The 16,251-nt window shown below is 34.7% G+C and overlaps 7 protein-coding genes across 7 annotated transcripts in view; 1 reads left to right on the forward strand and 6 right to left on the reverse strand.

Moving 5' to 3' along the window:
- MONOS_13494 (uncharacterized protein) overlaps nt 1-1,794 on the reverse strand; it is a gene marked incomplete at both ends in the record, with an annotated part of 2,358 nt that extends 564 nt beyond the window's left edge. The window contains one exon of the mRNA XM_067866204.1: nt 1-1,794. This exon is cut by the window's left edge and continues 564 nt beyond it. Within this exon, the coding sequence (XP_067730178.1) occupies nt 1-1,794 (1,794 nt within the window).
- A 1,446-nt stretch (nt 1,795-3,240) lies between these two features.
- MONOS_13493 (uncharacterized protein) lies at nt 3,241-4,020 on the reverse strand (the record flags this gene model as incomplete). Its single annotated transcript, XM_067866203.1, has 2 exons — nt 3,241-3,658; nt 3,872-4,020. 2 exons carry the CDS (start codon nt 4,018-4,020, stop codon nt 3,241-3,243), a joined length of 567 nt encoding a protein of 188 aa, XP_067730179.1.
- A 247-nt stretch (nt 4,021-4,267) lies between these two features.
- Nucleotides 4,268-4,540, reverse strand: MONOS_13492 (uncharacterized protein; the record flags this gene model as incomplete). Its single annotated transcript, XM_067866202.1, has 1 exon — nt 4,268-4,540. One exon carries the CDS (start codon nt 4,538-4,540, stop codon nt 4,268-4,270), a length of 273 nt encoding a protein of 90 aa, XP_067730180.1.
- Nucleotides 4,541-5,282: 742 nt separating this feature from the next.
- On the reverse strand, nt 5,283-5,564 carry MONOS_13491 (uncharacterized protein; the record flags this gene model as incomplete). The annotated part of the gene is made up of 1 exon (XM_067866201.1): nt 5,283-5,564. The coding sequence occupies one exon, from the start codon at nt 5,562-5,564 to the stop codon at nt 5,283-5,285; it is 282 nt and encodes a 93-aa protein (XP_067730181.1).
- Nucleotides 5,565-6,800: 1,236 nt separating this feature from the next.
- On the forward strand, nt 6,801-9,077 carry MONOS_13490 (uncharacterized protein; the record flags this gene model as incomplete). Its single annotated transcript, XM_067866200.1, has 4 exons — nt 6,801-6,941; nt 7,244-7,523; nt 7,647-8,924; nt 9,046-9,077. The coding sequence occupies 4 exons, from the start codon at nt 6,801-6,803 to the stop codon at nt 9,075-9,077; spliced, it is 1,731 nt and encodes a 576-aa protein (XP_067730182.1).
- A 4,623-nt stretch (nt 9,078-13,700) lies between these two features.
- MONOS_13489 (putative DDE superfamily endonuclease) lies at nt 13,701-14,525 on the reverse strand (the record flags this gene model as incomplete). The annotated part of the gene is made up of 1 exon (XM_067866198.1): nt 13,701-14,525. One exon carries the CDS (start codon nt 14,523-14,525, stop codon nt 13,701-13,703), a length of 825 nt encoding a protein of 274 aa, XP_067730183.1.
- A 355-nt stretch (nt 14,526-14,880) lies between these two features.
- Nucleotides 14,881-15,303, reverse strand: MONOS_13488 (uncharacterized protein; the record flags this gene model as incomplete). Its single annotated transcript, XM_067866197.1, has 1 exon — nt 14,881-15,303. One exon carries the CDS (start codon nt 15,301-15,303, stop codon nt 14,881-14,883), a length of 423 nt encoding a protein of 140 aa, XP_067730184.1.
- Between the last annotated feature and the right edge of the window lie 948 nt (nt 15,304-16,251).

Here is a 16,251-nt window from a genome sequence, read left to right on the forward strand (position 1 = left end):
TAGTAACTTTCCATCCTTCAACCAATCCTTCTTTTCTGTATGTTGATAAGCACTTCCGTATGAATAGCAAACTCTCGTATCATTGCCATTCGTTGTATACGATTCATAGAACGGGTTATTCAAAGAGAAGAGATTGTTATTGTCTTGAAAAAACACATCATGGCCATATGGAGTGGAAGTGTTGCAACTGCAATCGTGGAAAAAGAAGAAATGACAATAAATGTTGTTACTGGGAGGTGTTGATTGAACTGGCCTGAAATCCAATCCTCCGCCATATGATACAGCTGAGCACGAAATAAATTGGAGACTCCGCATTTTGAATCCAGCTGGAACATTGCCACATTTCATCCCTCCGCCAAATCTATTTGTTAGTGAGCACGAAGTGAACAAACACTCAAACACACAAGCGCTCTCTCCTTTGCCGTTTTCTGCTCCAAAACATGAAGATCCAGAAAACTGAAAAGTTGAAAGTAAAAGTCCTCCTCCAGCACCATTTGCTTTGCATTTATGGAACTCGCAACCACTGATCCTGACACATGATTTAATATTATTAGCATACATCCCTCCTCCATAATCTTTTTGAGCGGAACAAGCATTGAATGAGTTGTTCTCAGCCTTGACTGAACTGATCGAATTGCAAAAAATTCCTCCCCCTCGACTGTATGCACAGCAGTCATTGAATGAACAAAATTTCACTGAAAGTGTTCCTGATACCTTGTTATGCATATTAATCGCCCCTCCACTCGAAACTCCATCAATTGTATAAGATGACTTTCCACTAGTTTTTGAGCCATTCCACACACACCAAGTAAATGAATTCGCCCCATTATCTGTCTCATTCTGTCTCCCTGGTTTCGATGGATTCCCTTCACTTCCACTGACTGCAACATTCCCTGATCGATAGCACCTGATAAATGAAGTATTTGAGGCAGACAAGGATGATGAAGGGCTGTTGAGTGAGGGGACAATGCCCCCATCATACACATCCCACACCGATGAAAATGAGCACCCACTCATCAGAAACGAGGTTTGGCCCAGCCCTTCACACAGATGTGAAGCTTTCGATGGATTTGTCGAGATGTTGAAGAATTCCAATTGGTAAAGACACACAAAGTGCGATGAGATGAATGGGACTGAAGACACACAAAAAGATGAGAAATGAGAAGAGCAAACAGAAATATGGCATTTCTCCGAAATCTCCCCTTCCATTGCTTTTGAAGAGAAAAGTGGAGGGAATATCTGTTCAGTCGAGGTTGAAGTTGAGGTTGAAGACGATTTGAGTGAAATGTTGGTGAACAATCCACAGCTCCCACACAAATCAAAGGGCGATGTCACTCTCTCAACTCCAACAACACATCCACTCACTTCAACAAAACATCCATCCGATGCTCTGAGCACACTCTCCCCACCGATTTCCATCAATCCCAATGAATTCAGTTTCATTGATGAATTGACCACAACAACACTTCCCTCAACCCCACTTCCACCACACACACCCTCCTTTCCCCACATTTTCCACTCATCACAAAAACCCCATTTTTCACCTTTCCCAATCTCTCCACTTCTCTCATTCCATTGTTTAGTGCATTTCTTCATCATTCTCTCTTCTTTCGAGGTTTCTCTCACCCCACCTTCTTTTCCTTCAATATGTGTGTCAAATAAATGGCCAACTCCAATTTTGTTGTTTTGAGCCTTCTCTTTCCATGTGCCTTCTGGATAATCCAATTCTCCTTCTTTCGCTGATTCCTCAACAAATCCTGCTCCAACACTTGTAGCACCATTGCACACGCACATCACACTAATTATCCACACACAATATAATATTCCTGACAGCCCCAATACCATGCCTCTCCAACTGCTTTCTTTTCTTTTTTCTATAACAGAATAATATGGGCACTTCAACAAAAAAATAATATTCAACTTTTGTTGAATGTTATATTATTATATAAAAATGAATATTCTCATATATTGTTTTTCAAGTTCCATTTTTTGATCCAATGAATAATAGAGAATGATTCATCCATTTTTGTTGATGTTCTGATATTTCAGCCGTCACTTTTTGTCCAGCAATATCTGCCTCTGAGATGGAACAACACATGATTTGGAGCATATAATTTTGATGGCTGTATTTTCATGAGAAAAGGCATCTGGAAAAGAAATGAATGATGTGAAGATTGATGAATACAGATGAACAGAAGAGATGCGAGCGATGGAAGTTTTGCTATTCTGCTCCACATGAAAATGTATGTCGTTTGGTGGATTTTTTGTGTTATTTTTATTTGAAGAGATTTTCGATGTTTTGAAAGAAATGATTGTTTTTGCCCAGATTGGCCGAAATGGACACATTTGGCAAAAGGGATGGGATGCCTAGAACATGGTTATTCGAGCATTGTGGCTGAGATTTTGATGTGCTTTTCTTGCAGAAAGAGATGGGATTTCAGTTCAAGGGAAAAAGGTCAAAATGGACAAATGAGTAAAAATGGATCCTTTTTTGTTGAGTTAAAGAGGATGCAGGATATGATGCAATTTTCAATTGGTATGAGACAAACTCTGTTTTATTCGAATCTTTTCATGAAAAAACTTTTTTTTATTTTTATTTTCTCAAATTATAGGAATATGAAAGTCATGATAGAAATGTCAGATAGATTTTGTTTGCTGGGAGAATTTCTTTTGGAGAAAGAGATTGAAAAAGAAAATGAGGAGACAGAAGCAGATTGAAGGCTATTTGCAAATTGGAATGCTATTGAAGAGGAGAAGATCAGACAGAATTGATGATTATGGACGCAAAGAATGGAAGAAGATGTCATTGAAACAAGTATTTCGAACTCTTCTTTTATCGACCTTCATTCATCATTGTTTTGGAAGAGAAAAGAAAAGAAATGGATTTCCATCCGTATTAACATATTCGCTGGAATGATAAAGGAATGAATGAAAGGAAAAGAAGGCAAACTTTTTTGCAGATGATGATAATTGCTATGAAAAAGCAGAACCAAATTCAGCGGATGAGCTAGAATTTGAAAGATATTAACGATGGGCTTTCGAATGATATGTTTGCGATTAACTGACAAGAGGAGAGATTGGAAAGTGGAAGGCTTGTGTGTGTTTTTTTTTGAATTTTTTATATATTTATTTCTCTGATGCTTTTCTATTTTTTATTCTGTGTTTGTAAGTGTGCTTCATAGGATAATATTCTGATTATTCCGTTGTCAGTTGAGTCGGGGTTGTTCGCGCATTATGCGCTTATTCTATTGGCCACCAATTTTGTTGTAACGTCACCATTTGTGTCTTTGCTAGCGCAGTAGCTTTTGATGAAACTGGGAGCGAGATGTATGGGCAGTTTGCGGATGAAAAAAGATGTCTCTTCAGAGAAGAGGGCATTTGGGTGTTTGTGTTCAGCGCAGCGCTTCGAGTCAGACGAGCAGGGTTGTTTGAGGATGTCTTTGGAACAGCCATCGACCAGGCGCTTTGGATGCTTTTGACAGTCGTCTTTGGTCCGATGCATTTGGCACACTCAGTGAATGCTTCTCCATCATCATCATCATCTTCGTCTTCATCTTCTTGTTCTTGTTCTTCTTCTTGTTCGGCACTTGCCCCGCAGCTTGTCCCGTGCACTGCATTCTCTCTGGGGGCATCGCTGTCTGTCCTCAGTGCTCTTTCTCTGTCGCATTAGCAGTCGCTTTTCATTCACTGAAGTGGGTTGCCTTTGAGCAGAACAGAAATGTGGCGGATGAAGTACCTGATGGCAGAGCAGCAGCAGGCGGCACAGCAGGGCAGCTGGTCTTTGGAGCTGTCATCACCTCCCTCACCGTGTGACACTTCGGCAGATGTGTCTTCGCTTGCGCTTCCGAAGCTAGGGATGTATCATTATAACTTGGTAGCATAGCTGTTGGTGAGCTGTGTTGTGGGCTCTTCGTTCCACAAGCCATATGGCTCGCCTTGCAGTGTTATGTGCGGCTCCATTCCTCCTCTCTTCCCCTCTAAAGCAGCATCAACAACATCTGAAGCATCTGGTCCAAGCATGCTAGGCAAACCGTCTGCAGCTTATTTCATCGCGCCAGCTGCACATCTGATCACTCCACAGCAGGCAGAGTGGCTATTCGAGTGCACCTCATTTTGGATGTGCATTTGGCACAGAAAAATAATACTATTTTCTCTTCTTCTTCTTCTTCTTCAGCTTCAACTCATCCCTCAAACACAGCAATCGCAATCGCTTCGAGCAAAAAATTCTCGTCAGTTTTTCTAATCTCCGCCTCTTCAAGTGCGTCCTTTACAATCCCACTCGCAATCCGCACAACAACATCTCGAGCCATTGCTTGATCATTCTGCTTCCCATCATATGCCTCGACTGCGTTGAGCGAGGCACCATCAGTGCAATTGCAAAAGGTAGCAGCGGAGGACCAAATAGATCGCAGATCGAAGGAAATGCATTCACATCCTCCTCAACAAAGATCGGCTTGCTCCCAGACTTCGTTCCCACTGACAATGCGAGCGACAGAAGCAGCGCAACCAGCGGAACTGAAAGGAACTCCAAAATTTTCATATAGATCATCGCAACATTATCCCCTTAGGATCTACAGCTTCGGCTTCGATAGAAGCAGCAACGGAGACAGCGGCATATTCTGTGTATCGACCTCACTGATTCTGGCACAACAATCCGCAGGAGCCTCTCATTGAAGTTGCTCAATACTCCTTCTAAATATGTGACACTGCCACAATCAATGCGTCCAAAGGGTTTATTGCGGGTGGTGATGAAGATATCGATTATGACTACGATGATTATGATGATAAATGTTTATTCTCTTCGTTTCTCCGTACAACATGAATCGAAAAACAAAAAGAGAAAACAAATGACAAAGATGAAGACTCAGAGCAAAGAGACAATGGCTGATGTGCACTGGATGCAAGAGACTTTTTGAGACTCCCTCATTGCATCAGGCTTCAGCCCCATATGCAGCACAAACAATTCATCCACATTTCAATCTGCAATGCCGACTAGCTGCTTTAGCTCACAGTTTTTAAGTGACAGGAAAAGATGGACAGGATTACTTCAGGCGAGACGTTGAAATGAGAAGAGGAAGAAGAATTAGTAGCAGAAGTTAATGACCAAGTTGAATCCGCAATTGAGATAATAGCTAAGGTGAAACGTCAATGTTCTTCACAAGCTTAAGATTAAATTAACTTGTGAATGTCTATTGTATGCCTGATTCGTTCGTCCCAGCCGAGTGATGGCAGATGAATGTGAAATCGTTTGCTTTTATGATATCCCATTCTTTCCACAGCTTTCACTGCAACCCCAGACACTTCTCCTCCCGCTCTGCTTGTATCTCCTCCAGCTTTTGCAGGAACCATTGTCTTGTCTGAAATGTCTTCCACCTTCTTTGAATGACGGTCGCTGCCTTTCCTTTCGGTGATTCTCGATGATATAGGCACCTTGCCAGCCACATCCGCACCACTGACTGTATGGCAGTTGCTGCTTTGTCTTCTCTCTTTCCTTGCTTGAAGCGCTGCCCAGGCTGCCTCAGACACGCCAGCACAGCATCGATGTTCACAAGGCAGCTCAGCATTTGCTCTTCTTTCAGACGGGCATATTTAATGCAAGTGGAACGATGTATTGCAGGAGACGATTGTAGTTGAGAAGAGACTTATGAAGGAGGGGAAGCAGACAAAGCGAGTTTTGATGTGGAGCAAATATTTCTCACAAAGACTGTTTGTCACTTTTCGTTTTTAGAAACAAATAGTGGGGTTAGAATGAAAGGAACAACAAAAAATCTGTAATAATAATAATAATTCAATAATTTTTGCCTGATTTCTTTTATTTTTTGGAAATTGTTAAAGATTGAGTTTTTAATTTGTGTATTGTAATTTTTTTAGAATATTCTGTTTTATCATTTCGATCATTATCGAATTAATTATGGCTCATTTCGAGAATTTTCGATCAATGCATAAAGCCAAATTTGGAACGAATATCTTAAGAGTGAATCTTATTGATTTTGAATGCATTTGAAACCAGTAATGGAGGATTAACTGGTGGAAGCGTATCAAACATTTACTGAAACGATGTTTTAAATCAATGTTATTTCGGATTGAAGAACAGCACACTTCACTTGCAAGACGTTGCAATTGATATTGGAAATTCTGGAATTATCTTGAAGGCAGACAAAGGAAGCAATTATCTTTTAAGGAATTTGCCAGTGATTGTTGATTCAAAAAAGAAAGATTCATTATTGTGCTCGGAAGGATATGCGCAAGCAATAAATATGAGTATTACCCCAACGGCAAAATCAGAGAGTTTGCATTGTAGCATGTTCAAAACGAATTTTCTTGGTTCTTTTGAGATCACTGGATGTTTATTTCAATCTGTGGCATTTTCAGAAACTTCTTTTGTACAAAATGGAAGAGCGTCGTCTCTTAACGTTTTTGATTGCACATTTAAGAATTTTTCTGCTTGTGAAAAAGGAGATCAAGACAATGTTGGGATATCGTGTTATTCCAAAGATACAAAGATAACTGGATGCTTTTTCGAAAAGGTTGATCCTGTTGACGGGAGTATCTTTCCTCATTACGGAATCCCTGGGGAAATATTTCATGAGCTTTATAACAATACATTTCTGAAGTGTCAGCGAGGGATTATCAATCACCGAAAGAACGAACAAATATCCGGAGAAACTTTTATTGAGCGTCAAACTCTAAGTTCGGCAGCCTCTGATGCCATATTTATTGATTGTACGTTTCAGCAATGCTCCTCCGCAACAGATAATGGAGGAGCCTTTAGTGGCGAAAGCAAAGAAGTTCTTGTCAAAATGAAACAATGCTTTTTTGATCGATCCAAAGCTGAAAATGATGGATCGGGTGGAGCTGTAGCTATCGGAATTACAAGTTCTTTATTCATCCAATCATGCACATTTTCTCACTGCGCTGCAGATGGAGCAGGTGGTGGAGGGGTTTATGCATATTCTGTGAAGGGATGCCTCATAATTTCCGGCTGTATTTTTGATGAATGTAATTCTCATGATGGTGGAGGGATTGATATCGAGTACTATAACAGCATATGTAATCCAGATACATGCACCATATATTCCTCAATGCGAAATAACGAAGATATTGCCTTTAACGACAACGAAAATTGTCAGTGTAATATATATTTGTGTGTCCTTTTAGTGGATGCTCAACAGCTGGAAAAGGCGGAGGGGCATATATCACCAGAAAGAGAGCATTTTATTTCTTTGAAGTATTATTTTCACAGTGTACAGCAACATCTGGTGGAGGGTTGTATTTTCAAATCAAGGACGGTTCACAAGAAACTGCAAAACATGAAATTCAAAAGACTTTCTTTGATAAATGTTCCATAGCATGTGGAACGGGTCATGATGCATTTATTTCCGATGTAGCTGGATTAGTTGGCGATTTGTTTTTGAATTGCAGCAGCAGAACGAACTATCCTGACGAAGTTAGAGTGTTTTTGGAATGCACGGAATCACATCCAAAAAATGAGTGGATTCCTACTGTTGATCATGGTCCAGCAGGTTGAATTTCGTGTGAAGGAGAAGATATAGATGGATGTGAAGGTTTTACCCGAGCATGCGCATCTATAAGCTATATTTTGGAGAGGAAAGCGGACGATAACGGCATTTCCATTGAACTAATAGGATCAACTTCTGTCGAAGGTGAGGAATCAACCACAGGAATAAATATTGCAACAAAAAATTTAATGATAATTGGAAAATATGATGAATCATCTAACGCTGTATTTGTTATCCCTGAAATGGTGATCGACAAATACTTCTTTAATGTGTCTATGAGAAAACTGGAACTATTGAAATTTGATGTGAGTGTTCCCGGTGCAACGTCTTCGATGGTGCTTCTTTGTGGAACAGGAGAACTTGTGATGAAAAACCAAAATATCAATGGAAAATCAACAGTTAAATACACGAATTCTCTAATAACAGCTGCATCGGGGAAAATAAGCATGGAAAGCGTCACAATTACAGAAATGCGCCCAGACAGAATGAGAATTCCTCTTATTTCATTGAATAATGTTGTTGCATCTCTTATGATGTGTGATTTCGAGACAGGAGCTGATGAAGCGTTTGTTGAAAGTGATGGCGAAGGTGAGGAATTCTTGTGCTCATACAAGACGGGTGTGGTAGAAGTTGCAGGAGATTCTACAACTATCGATAGATGCACTATAAAATTTAATTCTCTGATTGGATTAAAAGTTGTTGGAACACAAGTATTCATCAAAGATTCAGACATTACGGATAACACTGTGAGATACGAAACAAATATTCTTAATAGAAATGTTGCGTGCACAAGCGGTGGTTCAATTAATTATCAAGCAAGCGACAGTTCATTCCTTCAAAAAGTCCAGCACTGGGTGAATGACAGGTGCACAATCAGTGGTAATATTACGAATGTGGATTCGCCTTTAATTAAGCCAACTATCCGTCAATTGACATGCAAGCCAGAATCAAAAATCTCTAGAGTTGAAGTTTTGTTTATAGGAACTGATTTCATTTCTTGTGCCATTAGAATTGAAGGAAAATGCGAAAGCGAGCTAGATGAAGCTTATCGTGTTGCTGATTCGATGACATTTACGGAAACTGAAAGCGTTGAGGCTATATTAAACTTAATTACAAGACAAAAAGTTTCAGCTTTCAAAAAATCAAGCTCAATAAACTCAACTTCTTCAAAATCGAATGAAGATTCAGCATCAGACAAAAAAACTGTAATTGCTATTCGAATGAAATATTTAATAATACCAAATTTATCTGGCGGATCGATCTGGGATACCTCAGAGGTTGAAAGCACAGTTGCAACAACGTTTATTGTTGAAGACGATGATCCAAATCATCCAAAGCCAGATTCAAAAGATCCAAAAACAAAATCACCAAAAAAAGGAGTAATTATTGGAGCTACATTGGGAAGTATTTTGGGAGTGATAATAATAGTAGCGATTTGTGCAAGTGTTTGCGTATGTTATCGCAGACATTATTGTTGCTTTCAAATTAAAAATCGTAAATATAATGATAATGACGAATATTCAAGATATTAAGAAAGTGAAAAAGAAACTGAAATGAATGTTGTTACTGACAAATAGATTCCAATTAGAATTATCTGCAAAATCTGTATTATTTCATTTTTATGTGTATATATGCACCTTATTGAAATTTTGTTTCTATGTTATTTTTTTTTATTAAATAATATTTTTAAAATCATCACTTTTCGTTCAGTAAACAGAATTAATATTCGTATGTATGGAATCATGATTATTCATCCGAAAAGAGTACTGAATATATTCCGTTTTGTTTTTAGTTTTCGCCAGTATTTTTTGTTGATGAATATTCATTTTTTTGCTTCCAATCCACATTATAATAATATTTTTTAAGTTTAATATCTATGTTTTTCTTTTTCTGTATTGTAACCGCAATTGCTTGTTATAAAACATAATTTAAAAAATAATGAAAAAAGTCGGAATTTTATATCAGTTTGATTTGAAATATCAAAGGTTTAATTATTAAAAAAATAATGTGCATAATTTTACTCAAATAATCTTATCAATTTCGAAAAGAAAACGTTTTCGATTCTTGTTGTGGATTACTTATATTTTTCTATTCAAAAGTTATTTGTTTTTAGAAATCACATGTCTTTTTGAACATGATTTGTGATACAACGTATGGTTTAAAAATAGTTGTTAAAAAAACTTCACTTTTGTTTTTTTTAATCGCTTAAAAGTTTTGTCGAATAAAAACAAAATCTCATGCAATGGAAATGAAAGCATTGTTCAGTGCATATTCCAATCGCAATCGAATGTTATTAGTGTGAACAGAAATATATCCACTATATATGGGACAAAATATTTTTATTCAGGCATTTTCATTGAAAAAATATGCACTTTTCATTGATTTTTTGAGATCAAAAAACAAAATAAAAATGGGTCCATTTTTTGGCATTCATGAAATATTGGAAAACTTAATGTTTTGATTTCTACGATGCCTGTTTTCGGATATGAAAATCAAATTTATTTTGAAATCTGATAAAGTTTAAAAAAGTTATGAGCGAAACTATATTTTCATGCTTTGTGCATAAAAAGCTTGATAGTCCGTATTTTCCCCCATATGGGTGATTATTTTTTCAATCATAACTTTTTTCGTGGTGTTGATTTTTCAAAGGTTGTTTGCCTTTGTGAAGAGATTTTGTGTTCGAATGCTGAATTCATAACAACTGTTTCAAAAACAAATATTTTTGCTCAAATAACGATGATAATGTCATTTGAATGTGTTTTCATTTTTCTATGTTCTTTTTTTGATGTTCAAGGGAAATTTTCGAACCGAAAGGTTTGAAAGAATAAATTTTTCTTTCAAAATTTATCACCCGTATGCTATTCTTTTTTAAGAATCACGAATGTTTAATATTTGAAAAAAAAAAAAAAATATCTAGGAAAATTTTCTGTTTCCTCTCACAAAACTTCACTCGAACGAATGAAACAGTATTGTCAAGTTTGAACTTCCGATTTAGAGAAGTTTCGTGAATGGGAACTGAAATTTGATCAAGATATGAGTTATTATTTTCGAAATCATATTTTTTCTGTCAAAAATTTCTGTTGGAAAATTTGAAAAGAATATTCATAAATGGACCCTGAAAAGTTATAGATTTTTTTTAATGATGAAGCTTCTATTTTTTCAAATCAGATTTTGGCTTTTGAAATGAATGATAAACATTTAATGTTTTTTTTTTGATAAATGTTCAGCAAATAATTATGAATTTTCAAAAAAATAATAACACCGAAAAAAGTTATGATTTCATAAATAATCACCCACATGAATATCACTTTTAGTACAAATGTTGAACATTTGCGACTACTCAAAATAAATAACATATATTTTTCCTCAATTGTTGAAACCTTTTTTTTCCAACAAAATCTAATGAAAACATTGATTTTTTTGATTAAAGTCAATAATTATTATCGATGATAATGAAAGAAAAGAAAAGAAAATGTGTGTGATGATCACAAAAGGAGAAATTTTTCTATAGAAAAAACTTAAACAAAGTGGTGATCATAAATTCTTGAAAATTTTTGTTTTTTGTTTTAAAAGCTTTTCGTTGACTTTATTTGACCATAAATGTATGTGGAGTCGAATTTTATTGAGCAAGATATATTATTATAAGAAAACTTTAAACAATAACTCAAATCAAAGTGATATTCCATTCATCGAAAAAATACTTAATTTCTATGATACTTATTGATATCAAAATAGTTTGTTTTTTTTTAGCCATTTCTAATTTATTTAACTTTAAGATTTTGGAAATCATACGAAATATGAGGAGCTGAATCAATAAGTGATTATCAACAACTGTTGAATAGTTTATTGATATTCAATTGCACAAAAAGATTTTCATAAACTAACTTGTTCACTAGAGTTTTTGAGTCAAGATTTGTATTTCAATGATGAATATAAAGTTACAATCTATGAACAGATCAGTAAACATTATTTCAATATCAATCACTATCATCAAGTATCAATAATTAGCAAAAAGTGCATAACAAATGATTTCTTAAAAACCTTTTATTGTGAATTTTTATATTTTATTAAGGTTTTGTTTTATTATCAATTAATAAACCATTTCAAATATTTATCATTGAATTATCTTGAATTATTGCTAAAGATAACATAACGCATTATTCTAATAAAGAAAATTTGATTTTCCTGAAAAGTGGGAATATCATGATAAATAAATATTTTGATTAAACCTTTGCGACATATTAAATCTGTGGTGTTCGTGTAGGTCGTGAATAAAATCTTGTGTCGAAGGTTTATTTTATTTTATTTTATTTTTTAATGAATTCTTGCGTTACTCAATTCGATTAAATAAAAACGAAAAAAATAAAAACGAAAAATTTTTTCAAAATGAATTGAAATAGTTTTAGAAAGATCTTGCAATCCATTATTAAACAAAATTTTTATATTGTAATGGGTGTAATCAAAATTGTTAATTGTTTAACAGTTGAATCATGATATATTAAATGCTGTTGACTTCGAATTTCATTTATAGTTGAAACATATATTTGAGGCGGATTGCATGTTTTTTAATTTTCGCAAGTTTCATTAATATCTCCAAAAAGATATCCTTTTTTTAAACAATTATTTAAGTTTCGTATTTTTTTGAAATGAATAAGCATTTCTTATTTGCTGATAATTTTCCTCAATTGCAAATTTCACAAGTGGTGGCTGAATGAGCTTGACTAAATGCAAATCTGAAAAAAATTGGTTTTTGAAAGTTTGTTCAATTTCTTTGTGTTTTTGAAATTTCATTGTATTATTTTGGTATAGACTTATGTTGATTTTAAGAAATAAAGGAAATATAAAGTTGACGATTGTCCAATAATTCATATTTTCAAAGAAAAATAAGGATTTCATGTGTTTGAAAGTTGTTTGAGTTATTAATGTTTTCACTGCAAATTTTCTTATTTATTTCAACTGTTTGATTAGAAATATATCTCAGAAGAAACGAAGAGATGCAAAGTTATTGAGAATGATACAATGAGAAAAGATCCGAAGGCATTTGAAATGGTGACGATGGAGATGTCGCCTGAGGAGCAGTGAAGGAGAGCAGAGAGGGAGACAGAGAAGAAAAACGATGAGAGGATGAAGAAGATGGTGCATGAAAAAAGTTTGGGACACTCGGAGTCATCAGAGCATTTATTGAGTGAGAGTGGCTTAACAGAATACATCTTGGGAAGAGATTCAGACAAGATTACTGAATGGGCATTGGAGAAGGTTGAGGAAGAAGAGATAAGGAAGAGAACACATTCTCCTTCTATTTTATCCACTTCGTCAACTGACACATCAGACACAGACACAACATTTGTTCGATCAGAGAGTCTGTGCCTGACCACCTCTTCAATGTCGAATCTGGTGGATGCAATGGCTTGTTCATCGGCAAGTTCCAAGTATATGGACCATCGAAAATAATATCTTTTCACACATTGAACACAAGAAAATATTATTACAATTAATTATAAATTAGTTTTATCTGTCGAAAATATTTTATTCAAAACTTTGTTTTTTATTGTTTGATCAATCCCATATTAATATTTTTATTATTCTGAAAACAAAAATTAACCTGCGAGCGGGATGAGCTGCGAAAATGCTTATCAATCTCATTTGTGTGGTTACACACATTATTGTCTTTCACTGACTGCTAACTTTATGTACTATTCCTTGAAAAGAAATTTATGGTTTTATATTTGTGTTCAATTTGCCATTTTTATTCAAATTCAACAAGTTTATTTTCTAACAAGTTATTTATTTGGATTATTACACCAAAAATAATTCTTATTCGAAAAAAAATAATTCGAATTCGAAAAAAAAATAATTCAATTTCGAAAAAGAATATTTCAAATTCGAAAATTATTAATTCGATTTCGAAAGTACCTAAATTTTTTCAAACAAATTCTATGTTCATAATATTGCGATTGAAAGAGTTTCATTATGTTGTTTTTTGATGTTCTTTTCAAAAAAAAAATACAAATTTATTTTGATGTTTGTTTTTGATTATTCATTGACAGATTGGTTGAAAGGAATGTTAATATTGTTTTCAAAAAAAAATTTAAGTGAAGAAAAGAAAACAATAAAAAGAAAAACTTCACTCATTCATTTTAAAAATACAAAAAATAAAAATTAAAAAAAAAAAGCAATTAATTAGTCAACATCCATATCGTTATTTTTTTCATTTTCATGAATTGTTTCCTGTGACTTATTTGAATCAGGAACCTCAATCACAGAAGAAGGAAGTTCAGGGTCTTTATGAGAAGAGAAATGTGCATTAACTTGTTCAAAGTTGTGATGAACGTTACAAGGAGATATAGCAGAAGAAGCAGAAGCAGATGCCGATGAACAAGGTACAATTTGGTTATCTTCTAGTTCGTCAGTAATATCTTCAATTCGTATCTCGCCATCATCCAGTCGTTGAAAGTTAAACACTTCTCTCAAATCCTTTCCTTGTTGTGTCAAAGGAAGATAGTGACATTTAACCATGTTTATGCAACTTGCAACTTCCGTTCTTGTGATATTGACCAGTGATTTGTATAAATGAATAATCGGTTGTTCACTGGAACGAACTGTCGTTGGAATAGATAATCGAGATTTCCAAATACCAAATACGAATTCAATGGGATTCAACTCACAGCTGTTTGGAGCAGTGTTGAGAACTTCGTAATTCTTTGATGATATTAAATCAGTAACTTTTTTTGATTTGTGCAATCCCACATTATCCATCACGAAAACGCAAGAACTTTTATCGAATATTTGTAACTTTTCCATTGGTGATAGCAAGAACACTCGAAAGCTTTGATCGTTAACAGTTCCATCGGCAAATGTCACATGCGTTATCCCGAAGAATTCACAAATCGCTGTAATTGCAGTCACCGTTTCCACTTTTGTTTTTATCTCTGTTTTGAATGCATCTCTGACCCACTGGAGAGCGTCCTTCTGTTTGCAGTTCAAGCGATTTAAATCCAGTCTCATCGATGAAAATTATCATTTTTCCACCATCTTGCTTTTGAAGAAATCTTTGCACGTATTCTTTCCTGAGTTGCATTGTCTTTTCGTTTGCTCTCGCTTTTTCATATTTTCTTAATCTTTTCACAGAGAACACCTGACATTCATGTTCTTCCATTTTTTTTTTTTTTTTTGATTTCAAGTGCTTTGCAATCGCTGAAGCTGATGGCTCTGATGTGCAAACATCTGCAACTGAACTTGCCAATTCTTTTGCTGTAACCGTTGGTTTTCGTAATATTATTTTTGCCATTATTTTAGATGCCTCTTTTGTTATCTTCTCGTAAACCTTTCCTCCTCGCTGTTTAGGAGGCTCATCTTCGTGCTAAATTTTTGAAACTGTTGATATACTCACGTTGTATTTTTCCGATAATTCAGCGAGAGTTTTCCCTTCCTGCTTGTCGGCTTTTAGCAAGTTCCTCATGTTATACAGTAGCATGTTGTACTTTTTTTTCTCTTTTGCATTGATCTTTGGCACCACAGCTTTTTTCGGGCGTCCTCGCTTCCTTTTTGTTTTTGTAACTTCACATTCAACTAATTGGAGGCAATCATCAGGAATGTTAATAGGTTCAGGTTCAATTGCAAGTGGAATTTGACGGGTTTTTTCTTCTATGACTTCTTCTAATTCTTGCGAAGATCTTTTAAGTTTTGAGTTGATTTTATCAGTTGTGTAATGCAAGGCTGATTTCTGTAATCTTTGATCCAACTCTTCAATAGTGTGCTTTTCCTTTTCGTAAATTTGGCTCATATGAAATTTTTTTCATTCCCATTATTTAGAAATTCAAATATAGTAATTTATTTTCCATATTGATATTAAACTGTGAATTGCTCAGTAGTTATAATTCTTCACTGAAAATTTTTTGTCATGAATTTGTGGGATTTACTCACCATGTAACCCACCAGTTTCATATGAAAGTCAAATGGAGGAGAAACCTCCCCATTTCCCCCCCCCCCCCCCCATTAGAAACAGGTTTCATGTCAAAATACATTTATTTGTGTATAAGAAAAAATTATAAATACAAAAAATGAAGTGAAAAATATAAATAGCAGGATGAAAAGTTATTATGATCTAATATGAAAAATACAAAATGAAACAAAAAATATTTTTAAATTGAGTTTATAACAGTCCAAATTTTTGTTAAAAAACATTAATTCAACTTGAAGTTATGAAAAAAAAGATGAAAATTATTTCTGATATCAAATAACAAAGATTGAGAACGATCAATTTCTTTGTATTATATGCAAACTTGAATAATAATTAAAAAGTGATTCAAACAAGATAAAAACAAAAAATTGACTTTATTTATTGTTTGAAAAAAATAATCAATAAATTTCCTAATAAAATAATGTATTCATAACTTTTTCATCTTCTTCTTCTTCTCTCAATCCCTTCGTCGTGCTCTTTCACATCCAGTCACAACATATCCAATCAGCAACAATCTAAAAATATATTCTTATCTCTCCATTTCTTTGTTTTCTATCCTTTATCTCATTATACATCAATCACCTCCTTTTCTTCATCTTTCCCTGCCTCTTCCAAAAAACACACTTTTCTTCTCATAAAAGTTACCCCCTTTTCATATGAACACTTCAGAATATTCTTCTTCTGTCCCGCTTTTGCCCTCTTTTCTTTCTTTTCAAATTCCATATCTCCAATCAACAATAAGCCCTCCTTCATCATCTCCAGTCACTTCTC

Source organism: Monocercomonoides exilis (genome assembly GCF_001643675.1).
Source record: "Monocercomonoides exilis strain PA203 chromosome Unknown scaffold14-1859848, whole genome shotgun sequence".
Classification (NCBI taxonomy): Eukaryota; Preaxostyla; order Oxymonadida; family Polymastigidae; genus Monocercomonoides; species Monocercomonoides exilis.